At 46.0% G+C, this 17,401-nt stretch overlaps 1 protein-coding gene across 1 annotated transcript in view; it reads right to left on the bottom strand.

Annotated features, from left to right (window-relative positions):
* The window catches only part of REDIC1 (regulator of DNA class I crossover intermediates 1), a 59,127-nt gene extending 45,353 nt beyond the window's left edge, over positions 1 to 13,774 (bottom strand). Inside the window, exons 1-2 of the mRNA XM_089686663.1 lie at positions 13,742 to 13,774; positions 7,193 to 7,325 (exon numbers count right to left, since the gene is read on the bottom strand). Coding sequence (XP_089542789.1) covers positions 7,193 to 7,310 — 118 coding nt within the window. The 5' untranslated portion in view covers positions 7,311 to 7,325; positions 13,742 to 13,774. The remainder of the gene's footprint in view (positions 1 to 7,192; positions 7,326 to 13,741) is intronic.
* Positions 13,775 to 17,401: the final 3,627 nt, after the last annotated feature.

Raw genomic sequence — 17,401 nt, 5'->3', positions numbered from 1 at the left:
GGTCCCCCCCAAAATCCATACCAGACCCTTATCTGAGCATGCAGTCCGGCAGGTCAGGAAAGGGGGGGTGGGGGGACGAGCGAGCGCACCCCCCCAAACCATACCGGGGGGGTGCTTTGGGGCAGGGGGGCTCCTCCCAAAGCACCTTGTCCTCATGCCACCTGGGGACATCACACATGTGACTCCACCCCATGTGACATCAATGAAGTCACATGGGGCGGGGTCACTCGGGTGATGTCCCAGGGTGGCCCCGCTCCTTACATATTTAAGAACTGTCAAGCCAGCTCAGAGGCAGAGGGCTGGAAGTCATTGTCGGGAACGGAACTTTTTTTTTTTTTTTTTTTTTGGGTCGGCGGTGGCGGCGGACATCGTAACTGATGTTGGATCTACTGCGGGGGACATTCTTTTTTTTTCTTTTAATAAAGGGCTTGTCAAAGACCGTGTCCTGTCTTTTTTCACACTACACTTTGTTTTTTGTGAATCAGTATCAGGACCATGTACCCCATACTCATTCACATGGGGGGGCTGGGATCTGGGGGCAACCTTGTTAAAGGGGGCTTCCAGATTTCAATAAGCCCCCTGCCCGCAGACCCCCACAACCACTGGCCAGGGTTGTGGGGAAGAGGCCTGTTAGGGATCCGGGTATGACCAGAAATGTGTGGACTGACACAGGGAAACACAGGCTCCAGGTATAGTATAAACAATACAATTTATTAAAGACTAAACAGTACATAAACACAGTGCAACCAAACCTCCAACAGATAACAATAAGAACAATACTAAGCGTAGTCGGGCAGGCCGGGTCATAGCAAACAGGTAGGCAAGGTACAAGGAGCAGGCGGAAGCGTAGTCAGGAATAGCCGAGGACAGGCAGAGTTCATGCAGAGTCAGGATTAAAGCAGAATCAGGATCAGGCAGGAGGCATACAGGATGCAGGTACAGGGGCTCATGGGAAACATACACCAAGGCCCTGATCACAGGCCTGGCCATTCCTTAAATACACCTGCTGTAATCAGCCTCAGGTGATGGCTCATTACAGGAGTGAGCCTCTGGTTGCTGAGAGCACCCGCTGGCCAGCCCTGGTACTGCAGCCCACAAGGCAGGTGAGCCCCACCACCACTGGCAAGTCCATTCCTGACAGTACCCCCCCCCCAAGGAGCGGCCTCAGGACGCTCCAAACAGTCCGTAATGGCCCAAATGTTCCACCGCCTGGGTCCGGCAACTGGCTGGACATCCCACTGCCGGAATCAAGCGATTGGCTGGGTCTCCTGCTGATAGGCCTATCTTTTTGTAGGAGACTGCAGGAAGGCAGATTGCTGGACACAGGATTTCCAGAAGCAGGCTGGGCATCAGGAGCTGGTACATCAGGCTGGGCAGCAGGCAGAGGCACGTCAGGCTGGGCAGCAGGCAGAGGCACGTCAGGCGGGACAGCAGGCAGAGGCACGTCAGGCGGGACAGCAGGCAGAGGCACGTCAGGCGGGACAGCAGGCAGAGGCACGTCAGGCGGGACAGCAGGCAGAGGCACGTCAGGCGGGACAGCAGGCAGAGGCACGTCAGGCGGGACAGCAGGCAGAGGCACGTCAGGCGGGACAGCAGGCAGAGGCACGTCAGGCGGGACAGCAGGCAGAGGCACGTCAGGCGGGACAGCAGGCAGAGGCATGTCAGGCTGGGCAGCAGGCAGCGGCACGTCAGGCGGGACAGCAGGCAGAGGCACGTCAGGCTGGGCAGCAGACAGAGGCACGTCAGGCGGGACAGCAGGCAGAGGCACGTGAGCCTGGGCAGCAGGCAGAGGCACGTGAGGCTGGGCAGCAGGCAGAGGCACGTGAGGCTGGGCAGCAGGCAGAGGCACGTGAGGCTGGGCAGCAGGCAAGGCAGCGGGCACCGGGCCATCAGGAGGAGCAGCGGGCACCGGGCCAACAGGAGGAGCAGCGGGCATCGGGCCAACAGGAGGAGCAGCGGGCACCGGGCCAACAGGAGGAGCAGCGGGCACCGGGCCATCAGGCGGAGCAGCGGGCACCGGGCCATCAGGCGGAGCAGCAAGTAAGGCAGCGGGCACCGGGCCATCAGGCGGAGCAGCGGGCACCGGGCCATCAGGCGGAGCAGCGGGCACCGGGCCATCAGGCGGAGCAGCGGGCAAGGCAGCGGGTACTGGGCCATCAGGCAGAGCAGCGGGCACCAGGCCATCAGGCGGAGCAGCGGGCACCAGGCGGAGCAGCGGGCACCAGGCCATCAGGCGGAGCAGCGGGCACCGGGCCATCAGGCGGAGCAGCGGGCACCGGGCCATCAGGCACGACAGTGGGCACCGAACCATCTAGCAGAACCGCGGGCACTGGGTCACTAAGCTCGACAGCGGGCACCGAGTCATCTAGCAGAACCGCGGGCACTGGGTCACCAAGCTCGACAGCGGGCACCGAGTCAGCTGGCACGACAGCGGGCACCGAGTCATCTGGCAAGACAGCGGGCACAGAGTCATCCGGCAAGACAGCGGGCACCGAGTCATCCGGCAAGACAGCGGGCACCGAGTCATCCGGCAAGACCGTGGGCACAGAGTCATCTGGCAAGACCGTGGGCACCGAGTCATCTGGCACGACAGCGGGCTCCGGGTCAACTGACACTACAGCGGGCACCGAGTCAACTGGCAGGACAGCGGGCTCCGAGTCATCTGGCAAGACAGCGGACACCGAGTCACCAGGCACGACAGCGGGCTCAGAGTCAACTGGCATGACAGCGGGCGCCAAATCATCTGGCAAGACAGCGGGCACTGGGTCATCAGGCATCGGGTCCCCAGGCACGACAGCGGGCATCGGGTCCCCAGGCACGACAGCGGGCACCGGGTCACCAGGCACAACAGCGGGCACCGGGTCACCAGGCACGACAGCAGGCACCGGGTCACCAGGCACGACAGCGGGCACCGGGTCACCAGGCATCGGGTCATCTGGCTCGACAGTGGGCACCGCGTCATCTGGCATAATAGGACCATCAGGCTGGGTAGACACATCAAGCTGGGTAGGGTACACTGGGTCATCAGGCATCAGGCTGAACCACGGAAGGCGGGTTCTCAGACGGCAGGCTGACCGGTTTGGATACTGGCAGGATGGTATTGGTTGGAAAGAATTTTCGCTTTTTTCTGGTTTTAGTTACTGGAGCGCAGGAAGTAAGCGCAGGTTTGTAAGTGGATAGAGCAGCTGTAGGCAGAGAAGAGCTGAGGGATGGAACAAAGGAGGGAGCAGTTGCTACAGAGGACTTCTTTACAGGTTAAAGATAGGATAGGTGCAGCGAGTGGGAGCAGGGGACTGATATGTGGTAGTTAGCAGAGTATACTGGGCCGTCACTGGGGGTGCTGTGGGGGATGCAGGAAGAGTGCCTTGAGCAGAGGAATGACGTTGCAAGCTGACTGAGGCTGGGTGCAACAAGTCTGACCATGTCTGCAGTATGGGTTGAACAAAGCTCAGCTTAGACAAAGCCTGTCTGGTCAAAGACTGCATTGCGTTTATACAATCTCTTAGCACCTGTTGTGAACATGCAGAATAATGCTCCAAGAAGTAATCCACATCATCCTCCAATAACCACACCAGGGACTCTACCTGGTCGGCACTAAATGGCGGCAAAAATTCATCCTTGCATTCGGGGGTACCAGATGAAGCCAACTCTGCACAAACCTGAATCAATGGTTGCACCTTAGAGAACTCTGTGCCCTGATCTACTAGGCAATCAGCGATCCTTATAAATTCTAGTAGTTGATCCCTGGTATACTCCTTCAGAGTCTGATAAGCATAATCTCTGTCATCAAAGACTAGCAGAGACAAATACACCACCTCATCAAGATGCATCCTTCCCAGCAACAATAAGCAAGATGGCTTCCCTGTGCAGCCACTTCTGGTCAGGAATGGCCTTTGTGTTCTGTTAAGGATCCAGGTATGACCAGAAATGTGTGGACTGACACAGGGAAACACAGGCTCCAGGTATAGTATAAACAATACAATTTATTAAAGACTAAACAGTACATAAAACGCAGTGCAAGACTAAATATAAACACAGTGCAACCAAACCTAGAACAGATAACAACAAGAATACTAAGCGTAGTCGGGCAGGCCGGGTCGGTAGCAAACGGGTAGGCAAGGTACAAGGAGCAGGCGGAAGCGTAGTCAGGAATAGCCGAGGTCAGGACAGGCAGAGTTCATGCAGAGTCAGGATTAAAGCAGAATCAGGATCAGGCAGGAGGCATACAGGATGCAGGTACAGGGGCTCATGGGAAACATACACCAAGGCCCTGATCACAGGCCTGGCCATTCCTTAAATACACCTGCTGTAATCAGCCTCAGGTGATGGCTCATTACAGGAGTGAGCCTCTGGTTGCTGAGAGCACCCGCTGGCCAGCCCTGGTACTGCAGCCCACAAGGCAGGTGAGCCCCACCACCACTGGCAAGTCCATTCCTGACAAGGCCCTTGTCCCAATCAGCATGGGGACAAGGTGCTTTGGGGAGGGGAAGCCCCCCTGCCCCAAAGCACCCCCATGTTGAGGGCATGTGGCCTTATATGGTTCGGGGGGGGGGCGCTCGCTCATCCACCCCTTTCCTGACCTGCTAGGCTGCATGCTTGGATAAGGGACTGGTATGGATTTTGGGGGGGACCCCCACGCCACTTTTTTTTTTTATTTTGACATGGGAGTTCCCCTAACAATCTGTACCAGACCTGAAGGGCTTGGTATGGATGGAAGGGGGGACCCCGCACAATTTTTTACATACTTTTTTTATTTTAATTGCCGTCAATACTTTTACATCCAGCGGTCAGTGGGAAACCCCACTGACAGCTGAAACTTTAACACATGGTTGTCCCTATTAAAATACCGCATGACTTGATAAAATAACTCATGCATTACTTTAGTAGCATTTACTTTTTTCTGACCTCCGGAATGGATTAATTGGTTTTCAATGTATTCCTATGGGAAATGGCATTTCGGTTTACGAATTTTTCGCTATACGAAAAGTCCTGCAGAATGGATTAAATTCGTAAACCGAGGTATTACTGTATATGTATATGTAAGGGACCGCCTGGCGGTACCACTAGCACTCCACTGAATAGGCGTCCCCAGCGCACGGAGTCTAAGTCCCAGGGTGCTTGTTCACCAGGGCCCCTGATGGTGGGGATGGACTTGGAGCCCCCTGAGACCAGGTCGTGGCTACTGGGTGCGTCCGTCAGTGGTAGTGGTATACGCCAAGGGCTCCCACGGGAAAGAGTCTGATATGAGGAGGTCAGAAGACCCCACTGCAAGGGATGGATGGATGAGCAAGGTCAGACGGGCCGGGTCGGTAACAGAGAGGACGGCAAGGTACACGGCAGCGGGCATAGAATGGTCGGGTCACACGCCAGGTCAGCAACAGCAGGTCAAATCCAATAGGGGGCATCCAGGAGAGAGGTCAGGCAAAGCAAGGGTCAGAATAGGAGAAAACAGCAAGGTCAGGTACAATCCGGGTCAATAACTTACAGGGTACAGGTTCGCAGAATCACAGGATGCAGGAAAGACCAGAAGGCACTGAATGACAGCTCAGGGCCATTTAAATATCCCGCCCTGCGCTGCCATTGGTGCCCAGCTTCTACTGCGCATGCGCGAACTCGAACGCCGCGGCCGGCCCAGACATAGTGCCCGTGTCCCTGCACAGGGCGGTGCACTGCGCCTGCGCCGGGACCATCGCGGCAGGGATCGAGGAGATCCCTGACAGTATTATATATATATATATATATATATATATATATTTTCATATTCAGGGATGTGCGATTCCTATCATCTGACACCCCGGACATGCATTTCCAGGTGCCAGGCAACAGGGTTTTTTTTACATGTACCCCTGCTGCGGGCAAGTCGCAGGGTTTAGAGCCAAATCTTCCAGAAAAAGAGGGCCTCCAGGTCTCAAAAGAATTAGTCCGGGACTCCCCAATCAAACGCCTATATGCATACCAAACTGAAGACATTGGTAATGGATTCAACCAGGACTCATGGGTTTTACATATATATATATAATATAATATATGTGTGTGTGTGTGTGTGTGTGTGTGTGTGTGTGTGTGTGTGTGTGTGTGTGTGTGTATCACACACAAGCTGATGGTAAAAAGGTTATTCAATGAGCAACGTCAATGAATCATCTTTAAATACATACAAAACAAAGCACCACACTCCACAGGTCCCGTACTAAACCCCTAAGGTGGGGAAACATAGTGAACCAAACATTGAAATAAGTATCATTCCAAAATAACTATATCAGTTCCATATTGCAGGGTAGAACGAATGAAGTCCCCATTAGAAGAGCAATTCACAAATTGTAGTGATGCGCCTTTCAAAGGAGACATGCGTGGTAGATGACAAGTATATATACTTCACAGCCGACATCAGTGCCTGACCTCACAAATACACTTCTGGAAGAATGGATAAACATTCCCTTAGAAACACCTTGTGGACAGCCTTCCCAGAAGAGTTGAAGCTGCTATAGCTGCAAAGGGTGGGCCAACTCAATATTGAACTCTATGGACTAAGACTGGGATGCCATTAAAGCTCATGTGCGTGTAAAGGCAGGAGTATCAATACTTTTGGCAATATAGTGTGTGTGTGTGTGTGTGTGTGTGTGTGTGTGTGTGTATATGTGGAATGCCTGGTAGTCATACTGCCCAGTGCAAACTATGTGAGACAGGAAAAAAAACAAGTGTTTGCTTACAGAAGTTAAATCTCTAATTCGCAAGACGTGAAATAACACTGGTTTCTATTGTGCCTGTTCACATATGTGGCGCAACCGGAGTGCGGATTCAGTGCAAACTGAAGAAAAAAAAAAAAAAAAAAAAAGAGTCCTGTCAGTTCTCTGAGCAGTGCGGTTTGGCTCAGCTGTGAATTCAGGCTAATTGACTTCTATGGGAACACTTCTGAATCACACGTCATCAGTTGTGAACCAGATACAATCCTGATCTAGTCCTGATCAAAACATGTCCTGAACCTGATCTAAATCTGACTTGAACTGCTGAACAACTACTTTGTCAATTAGCTGTGAAAATAGAGATTCAATTTGCACCGCACATGTGTGAATTGAATCCACACATTTGGTTTAGCAACATTCACTCTAAGTTATTCACCCAACACCTCCTGCAACAATCATTTCGTAAAATAACCGTTAATACGTTTTTACAGAAATATATAGTCTTAGCTTACCCATTTCTTTCTTGATGGATATTTCCTTAACAACATTAAGGTTTAGTAGATCTACACTGATGGTTGGCTTCCTGGGAGATGTAGAGTCTAACAGTTTCAGTTTTGATTTCAGCTTCATTTTTTCAAAGAATTCCTAAGTATAGAATATGTCATTACAATTGTAGTAGTTTATATATTTTGGTGTATATATTAAAAAAAAAAAGTTATATTTTCCATATGCAATTTATCAGTTAATGTTAGTAATTAGCTCTTAATATACTGTTCGTGCATTGTTTTTTTAAATGTTACTCAGCCGCTATTAAATTAGTGAAATAACAGTTTAAAAGAATCAAATGATGTTTGAAATGACATTAACAGTATTTATGGTAAAAAATTACAATTATTATTTGCACTTCAGTTGTTTCTGGCCAAGTCCGATTAATATGAACAACCTTGAAGTTTGTAAACTTACCTTGTGAAGAACCCTGCACATTTACAGTACTTGAAATCAGAAACATGTATTTACTAAGCCATGTGAATACACACTACCACGTTACAGAATTCACAGAGCCTGCCTTCTGAATAACAGTTATTATTATTATACAGGATTTATATAGCGCCAACAGTTTGTGCAGCGCTTTACAAAATGAATGTAGACATTATAGTTACAATACAATTTGGTACAAGAGTAAACAGAGGGCCCTGCTCGTTAATCTAGGGGGAAGGGTTGAGTAATACAAAAGGTAATAGCTGTGGGGGGATGAGCTGATGGAGGAAATAAAAGGCAGCTTACTAGGTAGAAGCAGGATAGGCTTCTTTAAAGAGAAAGGTTTTCAGGGATTATCTAAAGGTGGATAATTAGGAGATAGCTGGACAGACTGGGGTAGGGAGTTCCATAGGATTGGAGAAGCTCGGAAGAAGTCCTGGAGGAGAGTATGAGAGCTGACACGGGAACTAGAGAGTAGAAGGTCTTGGGAGGATCAAAGAGAGTGGTTTGGTTGATATTTTGAGACCAGATTGGTGATGTAGCTGGGGACAGAGTTGTGGAGAGTTATGCAAGTTGTTTGTATTTTGAATTTTATTCGTTGGGAGAGTGGAAGCCAGTGGAGCAATTGGCAGAGAGGGGTAGCAAACACTAAATGGTTAGTAAGGTAAATGAGCCTGGCAGCAGTATTCATGATGAACTGGAGGTAAGCCAATGAGGAGGGAGTTGCAGTAGTCGAGGCGAGAGATATCCAGGGAATGAATTAGGAGCTTTGTGGTATCATTGGTTAAAAAGGGGCGTATTCTGGAGATGTTGCGGAAGTTGAGGCTGCATGATTTGGACAGGGATTGGATGTGGGCCTGAAAGGATAGTTCAGAATCCAGGGTTACCCTTAGCACCCTGGCATGCAGGGATGGGTTGATAGTGGTGCTATTGATCCTGACCGAGAAATCAGGGGAAGAGGCACGTGGGGGAGGAAATATTATGAGCTCAGATTTGGGTAGATTGAGTTTGAAGAAGTGGTGTGACATCCAGTCTGATATGTCTGTCAGTAAACCGGTAATACATGAGGAAACTGATAGGGTGAGCTGAGGAGCAGAGATAGATTTGTGTGTCATCAGCATAGAAATGGTATTGGCATTTCTCTTAGAGGTGCGGAGAGAAGAAGTTTCAGGAGGTACATTCAGTACCGAAATCACTGCTTGCAGGCAGATAGGTACCATGGGATATGCAGTGCTTAGAAACTGAAAGTAAACAGCAGTGGAGAAGCTGCAAAGCAAGCAGACAATCAAGGAATATCTGGAATAAGATGACTAGGAGACAGACATAGCACACAACACAAAAATATTTTTTTATTTTTTGTTAATAAATTGTTTTATTAGCAATAGTTGAGTGTTTTAGTCAGTATATATTCTTGTATGTATTTGTATTCTGATGCATTTAGTCGGGTACTGTAATGACACAGCTCAGGTATATGCATATTATTTATCATTTATGTTTTAATGTATAAGGGTTTTGGGGAGGTAGCCTTGGTAGTTGTGGTTTAATTGTTGTCTTATATTAATCAGACAACTATAGCATTTCTTTTTCAGAGAGATTTAATGGGCTCAGAATTCATAAAACAAAACGGATGACCAGTGTATTTATAAATGTATTTTCCCGCAGCAACTAGTCCAACAGTTCTTTTCCAGAGAGATGCATTTAATCAGTTCAGTGACAATACATACAACAGAGGTACAGACAAGGCAGATGACAGGGTACCCAGAATACTTATGCAATCATCAGAACCCCTCATAGGACCCACTTTCTCCTGTCACTCTTTCTCCTGACACCACTTTCTCCTGTGTCCTTTCTCCAGACAGGACTCAACCAAAAAAACCCTTCCCTAATATACACCTTTTCCCACTGACCAAAGTGTCGAGCAATCTGATTGTTTGGTTTTATGAGCATATTTGATCTTATGTGCCTAGACCTAAAAGTGAAGGAAATAAGTATTTGCTCCACTGCTGATTTTGAATGTTTGCCCATTCACAAAGAAATGATCAGTCTAAAAATCGAATGGTAGGTGTATAACACAGTGACAGAATAGCAACCAAAAATTCAAAAAGAAAAACATGTCTAACAAATTATGCACTGATTTGCATGTTCAAGAGGGAAATAAGTATTTGATCCCCTATCATTCAGTAGGATTTCTGGCTACCAGGTGTCTTTCATACAGGTAACAAGCTGAGATTAGAAGGAGCAACTTAAAGGGGAAGCTGATAAACTCATTTTATTACCTGTATAAAAAGACACCTGTCCACGGGAGCAATCAAACAATCAGATTCCAAACTCTCCACCATGGCAAAGACCAAAGAGCTGTCCAAGGATGTCAGGGACAAGACTGTACACCTACACAAGGCTGGACTGGGCTACAAAACTATCGGCAAGCAGCTTGGTGAGAAGGTGAAAACGCTGCAATCATTCGCAAATGGAAGAAACACAAAACAACTGTCAGTCTCCCTAGGTCCGGTGCACTATGCAATATCTCACCTCATGGAGTGTCAATGATCATGAGAACAGTGAGGATTCATCCCAGAACTACACGTGAGGATCTTGTCAATGATCTCCAGGCAGCTGGGACCACAGTCACCAAGAAAACAATTGGTAACACTATGCTGACAAGGATTGAAATCCTGCAGTGCCAGCAAGGTCCCTCTGCTCAAGAAAGCACGTCCAGGCCCGTCTGAAGTTTGCCACTGAATATCTGAATGATGCAGAGGAGGACTGGTCGAAAGTGGGTGGTCAGATGAGACCAAAATCGAGCTCTTTGGCATCAATTCAACTCGCCAAGTTTAGAGGAGGAATGCTGCCTATGACGCCAAAAACACCATCCCAACTGTCAAACATGGTGGTGGAAACATTCTGCTTTGGGGGTGTTTTTCTGCTAAGGGGACTGGACAACTGCACCGTATCAAAGGGACGATGGACGAGGCAATGTACCATCAAATCTTCGGTGAGAACCTTCTTCCCTCAGCCAGGGCATTGAAAATGGGTCGTGGATGAGTGTTCCAGCATGACAATGACCCAAAACACATGGCCAAGGCAACAAAGGAGTGGCTCAAGAAGCACATTAAGGTCCTGGAGTGGCCTAGCCAGTCTCCAGACCTTATTCTGATTGAAAATCTGTGGAGGGAGCTGAAAGTTCGAGTTGCCAAACGTCAGCCACCAAACCTTAATGACGTGGAAAGGATCTACCAAGAGGAGTGGGCCAAAATCCCTCCTGAGATGTGTGCAAACCTGGTGGCCAACTACAGGAAACGTCTGACCTCTGATTGCCAACAAGGGATTTGCCACCAAGTACTAAGTCATGTTTTGTGAAGGGGATCAAATACTTATTTCCCTCATGAACATGCAAATTAGTGCATAATTTGTTAGACATGCATTTCTTTTGAATTTTTGGTTGCTATTCTGTTTCTCAGTGTTACAATACACCTACCATTTTTAGACTGATCATTTCTTTATGAGGGGGCAAACATTCAAAATCAGCAGGGGATCAAATACTTATTTCCTCACTGTATAACAGTTTTAAATGATTGTAAAACAAATGCCTGGCTGAGCAATCAGCCCCCAAGGGAATAAATAGGAGAGAATCAAGTAAATGTTCAACTGGGCTAGATATTCACAAAAAGTACGTAATAAAAAAAAAGATAAGCAGCTCTACTGAATTTTATGTGATAGACCAACACAAATTGGCACATAATTGCGAAGTGGAAGGAAAATGGTTTTCAAATTTTTTTTCCAAATAAATATGTGAAAAGTGTGGGGTGCATTGGTATTCAGCCCCCTTTACTCTGATACCCCTAACTAAAATCTAGTGGAACCAACTGCTTTCGGAAGTCACCTAATTAGTAAATAGAGTCCACCTGTGTGTAATTTAATCTCAGTATAAATACAGCTGTTCTGTGAAGCCCTCAGAGATGAGAACATTAGTGAACAAAGAGCATAATGAAGGCCAAGGAACACACCAAAAAATAACAAACAGAAAGCGCCAATCAACAATAATAATTCTATAAAAAAGCTGCAAACTTCTAACCCAAAATATTGGTGAAAATTAAAAAACAACAAAAAAATCAGAATGCGCTTATATCATATATCGTGAAGAAATGTGCAAAAGCTATAAATATATATTGTAAAAAAGAGAAACCCCAGTGAATCTCTTCATAAATTATTCATATACAAAAGTCCAACATCCCAAATTATTTCTTCTCCGTGAGAACGTCAGTGTGACGAAACGCGTAGGGCGGAGCCTATTGGATGACGTCAGGACGTTCCCGGCAACTGTCGGCGAGGTGTCCGCGGTGAACGGAGTTCGTTCGCTATATGCTTCTTATATTTCTACCGCTTGTTATACCAGTGTCAGGTGGACACTTGCTTTGTGAGTAATATGAATTTTTAAATAAACATACATAGTTTTTACGTACTGCACCATCATGCCTTTCCTTTATTTCGGAGTGATACTACCATTTATTTGGAGGATGATCGCTGTATAAAAAGTCCTGGCCCTATCGTAGAGTGGTTGCAGAGCATTGCTCCTGGTGTCTGGATTTCTAATTACAGAAGGGTGCTTCCTTGGATTTTCTCATCGCTCCCAGAGCAAATACGCTTGTGCTGATTTATAATTTGATCAGCATCTAGCTCTGGTGAGTTTATTCCATTCATCTGGTGGTGGATTGAGCACGGTGGATTTATTTGGTTTAAGAAGAAATAATTTGGGATGTTGGACTTTTGTATATGAATAATTTATGAAGAGATTCACTGGGGTTTCTCTTTTTTACAATATATATTTATAGCTTTTGCACATTTCTTCACGATATATGATATAAGCGCATTCTGATTTTTTTGTTGTTTTTCAAGGAACACACCAGACAGGTAAGGGACAATACCACAGTTCACAGAACCTATTACAAGCATTTAAGGGAAAAGCAGGGTGAATACAGATGGCGGTTCCCACACGCACCAGAAAATATGTCACAAGCTTCCATCCTACGTGTTACGCCACAAGTCACGTGACTTCTTCAGGGATAGGAAGCGAGTGACAAACGGTGACGTATATTTACGTTTATAGGCTTTTACATATTTGGTTGTAACATGTATATATGGATATCTAGCCCAGTTGAACATTTACTTGATTCCCGCCTATGTATTCCCTTGGGGGGCTGATTGCTCAGCCAGGCATTTGTTTTACAATCATAATCATTTAATACTGTTTTTCTTGGTTTTCACACTTCATGCTTCAGCTCAGCCCTTGGTTTATTAGTTTATTTTTTAAGTCACTGGTGGGCAGCGCAGCGCAGCACTATTCTTGGGGAGTTTTTCATCATTATTCAGTTTCCACAAAATATATTCAATTGGTAGCAGATTGTATAATTCAAGATCTGGCACCTCGTATTCAGACCACTGCGTCTTTTGTTCATTTTTGGCATTTTCAGTCACCTTTATGCTGCCAATGCCATCGACTTCTTTCTTGGTCCCTGTGCTGGCCATCAATGATATATGTGCCACAGCGTAACACATTAAGTTGCACATGTGCAAGATGGAGTGCATGATGTCATGTACCTCGTGTTGCAATTTTGCCATACGACATTACATTCATCCATTAAAAAAAAAAAAAAGTCTCACCTTGAGAGTAATGTTGTTGGGCACATGTGCGATATGAAGTGCATGACATCATGCGCTTCATTTAGCATATGTGCAATATAACAATACTGGGAGATCTTGCAGTTTAGGAAAGTGATCTCCTCGAAGGCACTGGTGAGGTTATCTTTGCAGGGAGCATCTGTGCGGTCCTGCCTACATTACTAGTGCCTCAGATGAACCATTAGAAAAGGAAGTAGAAACGCAATGTAAAAAAAAAAAGAAAAGAAAAATCGTTTTTAAGAAGCAAAGTGATGATTTCACATCAGATGCAGCTCTGCATGCTGATGTGAATTTTAGTGAAAGGATGGAAAGGTCTGCTTTGCTTAAATTTTTTAACAGAACAATATACCATTATGCAGATAGAAATTATTTAGGATACATATTTGTACATCTTTAAAATCACATACTTTCTGTTTCTGTCTTTCCTGTTTGAAAATGATTCTATTCCTGTTGACAAAAAGGCCATATATTAAAGTGGAATTTAACCCTGCTTACCAGAAAAACACACATTCTGATTCATAAAGTTCAACATGCAACTAAGGGCACTATGTGGATTTATTCTTTACCTACTTTGTTCTTCATTTTCCAAAACTACCGTATTTTTCGCTCCATAAGATGCCGGGCCATTCACAAAGTGCAGCGCTTCTCACGCATGTGCAGTGGGCACCTGGCACAGCCGGGTGCTTACACTAAAGAGAGGACAATTCCGGTCATCTGTGCTCTGTCCGCAGTCTCTGGTCATCCCTGTACTGTCCGCAGTCTCTGGTCATCCCTGTACTGTCCGCAGTCTCTGGTCATCCCTGTACTGTCCGCAGTCTCTGGTCATCCCTGTACTGTCCGCAGTCTCTGGTCATCCTTGTACTGTGTCTGTAGTCTCTGGTCATCTCCTGTGACAGCCGGGTGTCCACTGCACATGCGTGAGAAGCACTGTGCTTTGTGAATGGTCCGGCGTCTTCCGGGACACGACAGGTGGCCCGCACTAAAGGGAGGACAACTCCGCAGGCCATTCAAAAAGCGCAGCGCTTCTCGTGCACTCGCAGTGGAACCTGGCACAGCCGGGTGCTCGCATTAAAGAGAGGACAACTCCGGTCATCTCTGTACTGTCCGCAGTCTCTGGTCATCTCCTGTACTGTGTCCGCAGTCTCTGGTCATCTCCTGTAGTATGTCCTCAGTCTCTGGTCATCTCCTGTAGTATGTCCACAGTCTCTGGTCATCTCCTGTAGTATGTCCACAGTCTCTGGTCATCTCCTGTACTGTGTCCGCAGTCTCTGGTCATCTCCTATACTATGTCCGCAGTCTCTGGTCATCTCCTATACTATGTCCGCAGTCTCTGGTCATCTCCTGTACTGTGTCTGCAGTCCATTGGTTCAGAATATTTTTTTTCTTGTTTTTCTCCTCTAAAACCTAGGTGCGTCTTATGGTCAGGTGCGTCTTATGGAGCGAAAAATACGGTACATCTGTTCTGTTTCAAACACCACTTTATACATTGACATACCTCCATTAGACCATGGTCCAACCTGCCAATATGATCATCTGCTGAATAAGTACTCTCCACAGACAGCTGAACTCTCCAATAAGACATGGCAGTTTAACGCAATGTAGTTTTACTTGTGAAAATGCAGTACATGGATGTTACATAGTTTGTAAAGCTGAATAAAGACACTAGTCCATCTATTTTAAAGTGTGGGCATGTGTGTATTTATGCCACTACCACTTCCCATATCCCTCTATATTGTGTTCAGTAAAACGTGCATCTAAAAGTCTTTTGCAATTAATCAAAACCCCCCACCCCCAACTGTGGAAAGGAGTTTCACATCCTTACCACACTGAAAGAAAAAACTCCTTAAGTTTAAACTGCTTCTTGTTCAGCTTCAATGAGTGGCCATGGGTCTTCTTAAACTGCCTGAGACTGAATAGTTTTCTCCCTGTGCTAGAAAACTCATTTAGATATTTATATTGGGATCATATCTCCTCTTAACGTCATACTAAACCTAAAAATGTTTTTTTACCTCAATGCATATCTTGCATTAAGGTAAAAAACGTTTTTAGTTTCCCTGTGCACCCCCTTCCCCGTGTGAAGGGGAAGAGAGGGAAGAAGAGATCACCGCTCTGCACCTCTTCTCCCCTCGCTTCCTCCTCACACAGGGACTCGCACAGCAGTAGGAGCCATTGGCTCTTGCTGAGGTCAATGAAGTGTCTGCCTGTCTGTCTAATGCGGCTCCGTAGACATACAGGTCGGGAGCGAGCATGCAGCATGTGTACCCTAGCTATGGGGACACACAAAGATGTGGAGAAGTCAGGATCGCCGAAATATGAAAATCGATCAATCCTGATGTACTGACGGCCTATCTCATTTCCTTTCTTTTTTGCCATATGAGTTTGGAAAATGTGGAAAGAGAATGAAATAATTTGTGTTTTTTTTTGCTTTGTTTTTTGGGTTTTTTTTTTTTTTTTTTACACAATGTTGTCAATCTATAAGATTTCTAAACACACGGCATTGTATACTAAGAAATACACCTCAAAACACATTCTGCTACTTCTTCTGAGTATGGTGATACCACAAGTGTGAGACTTTTTCACAGCCTAGCCAAATAGAGCGGTGCAACATCCTAGGAGCACCTTCAGGTGTTCCAGGGGCATACAGTTGCGCTCAATTTTGGCATAGAAAATAGAACTAATCATGTCAAAAAATTTTTCATTTATTTAACCACTTGCCATCCAGACTATTTACCCCCCCTTGCGGACCAGGCCATTTTTTGCGATACCACGCTGCGTTACTTTAACTGATAATTGCGCGGTCATGCAATGCTGCACCCAAATGAAATGTATGTCCTTTTTTCCCACAAATCGATATTTCTTTTGGTGGTATTTGATTGCCTCTGCATTTTTTTATTCTTTGCACTATAAACAAAAAAGACCGACAATTTAGAAAAAAAAAAATATTTTTTACTTTTAGCTATAAAACATATCCAGTAAAAATTTTAAAAATCAAATGTCTTCATAAATTTAGGACAAAATATATTCTGCTACATGTCTTTGTGAAAAATAATCCCAACACATGTAAATTAATTGGTTTATGTAAAAGTTATAGCGTCTACAAATGGCGGTATATATACACAGGAACTTTTTTTTTATATACTTGTAATGGCGGCGATCAGCGACTTCTAGCAGGACTGCGGTGGACATTCTGACACTGGGTGGGAACTGACTAACTGCCACTGACATCCCAATAACACTAATACAGTGATTAGTGCTAATAAAAAGCTGTGTGTGTTTTTCTAGTGAACATGCTGCTGTGTATTACTCTGCTGTGCATATTCTTGCTAGCAGGAGAGAGACCTGTGTTGTTTACACACAGGTCTCTCCCCTGTCAGTTTTACTCGGCGATTGACATCTGTAGCCACCAATGGTGACGCGGGTAGGGCAACGCGTGTTCCAACCTACCCAGAAATGCAAAGCACGTGTATATATACACACGACTCTGCGCAGCCCTGCCGCCCTGTAGCAGTATTTCTGCTATAGGGCGGGAGGAAAGAGGTTAAGGATAGTGACCATGCAAAGCCATTTATTATCACATTGTTGTTTAGCTACCTTTTAAATCAAAATAACAGAAATCACCCAAATGGCCCTTATCAAAATGTTTACATACCCTGCAATATTTGACTTGGTACAGACACACAAGGGGATATACACGTTAAAATGGCAATTAAAGGTTAATTTCCCATATATGTGGCTTTTTAAATTGCAATTAGTGTCTGTGTATAAATAGTCAATAAGTTTGTTAGCTCTCATGTGGATGCACTGAGCAGGCTAGATACTGAGACATGGGGAGCAGAAAAGAACTGTCAAAAGACCTGCATACAAAGGTAATGGAACTTAAAAGGGATGGAAAGGGATACATTTTTGAAAGCAAATACAATGAGTCTTTTTAAAACAGTCATTTTTTGCCACAGGCATGTCTCCAGACCTAAACTCTATTGAACATCTGTGGAGCATCCTCAAATGGAAAGTGGAGGAGCACAAGGTCTCTAACATCCACCAGCTCCGTGATGTCGTCATGGGGGAGT

This window comes from Staurois parvus, unplaced genomic scaffold (genome assembly GCF_062004578.1).
Source record: "Staurois parvus isolate SC_StPar_1 unplaced genomic scaffold, SC_StPar_1.0 ptg000019l, whole genome shotgun sequence".
In the NCBI taxonomy this organism is placed as follows: domain Eukaryota; kingdom Metazoa; phylum Chordata; class Amphibia; order Anura; family Ranidae; genus Staurois; species Staurois parvus.
Note: the sequence above shows the minus strand (reverse complement) of the source record. Positions and strands in the feature narration are given on the sequence as shown.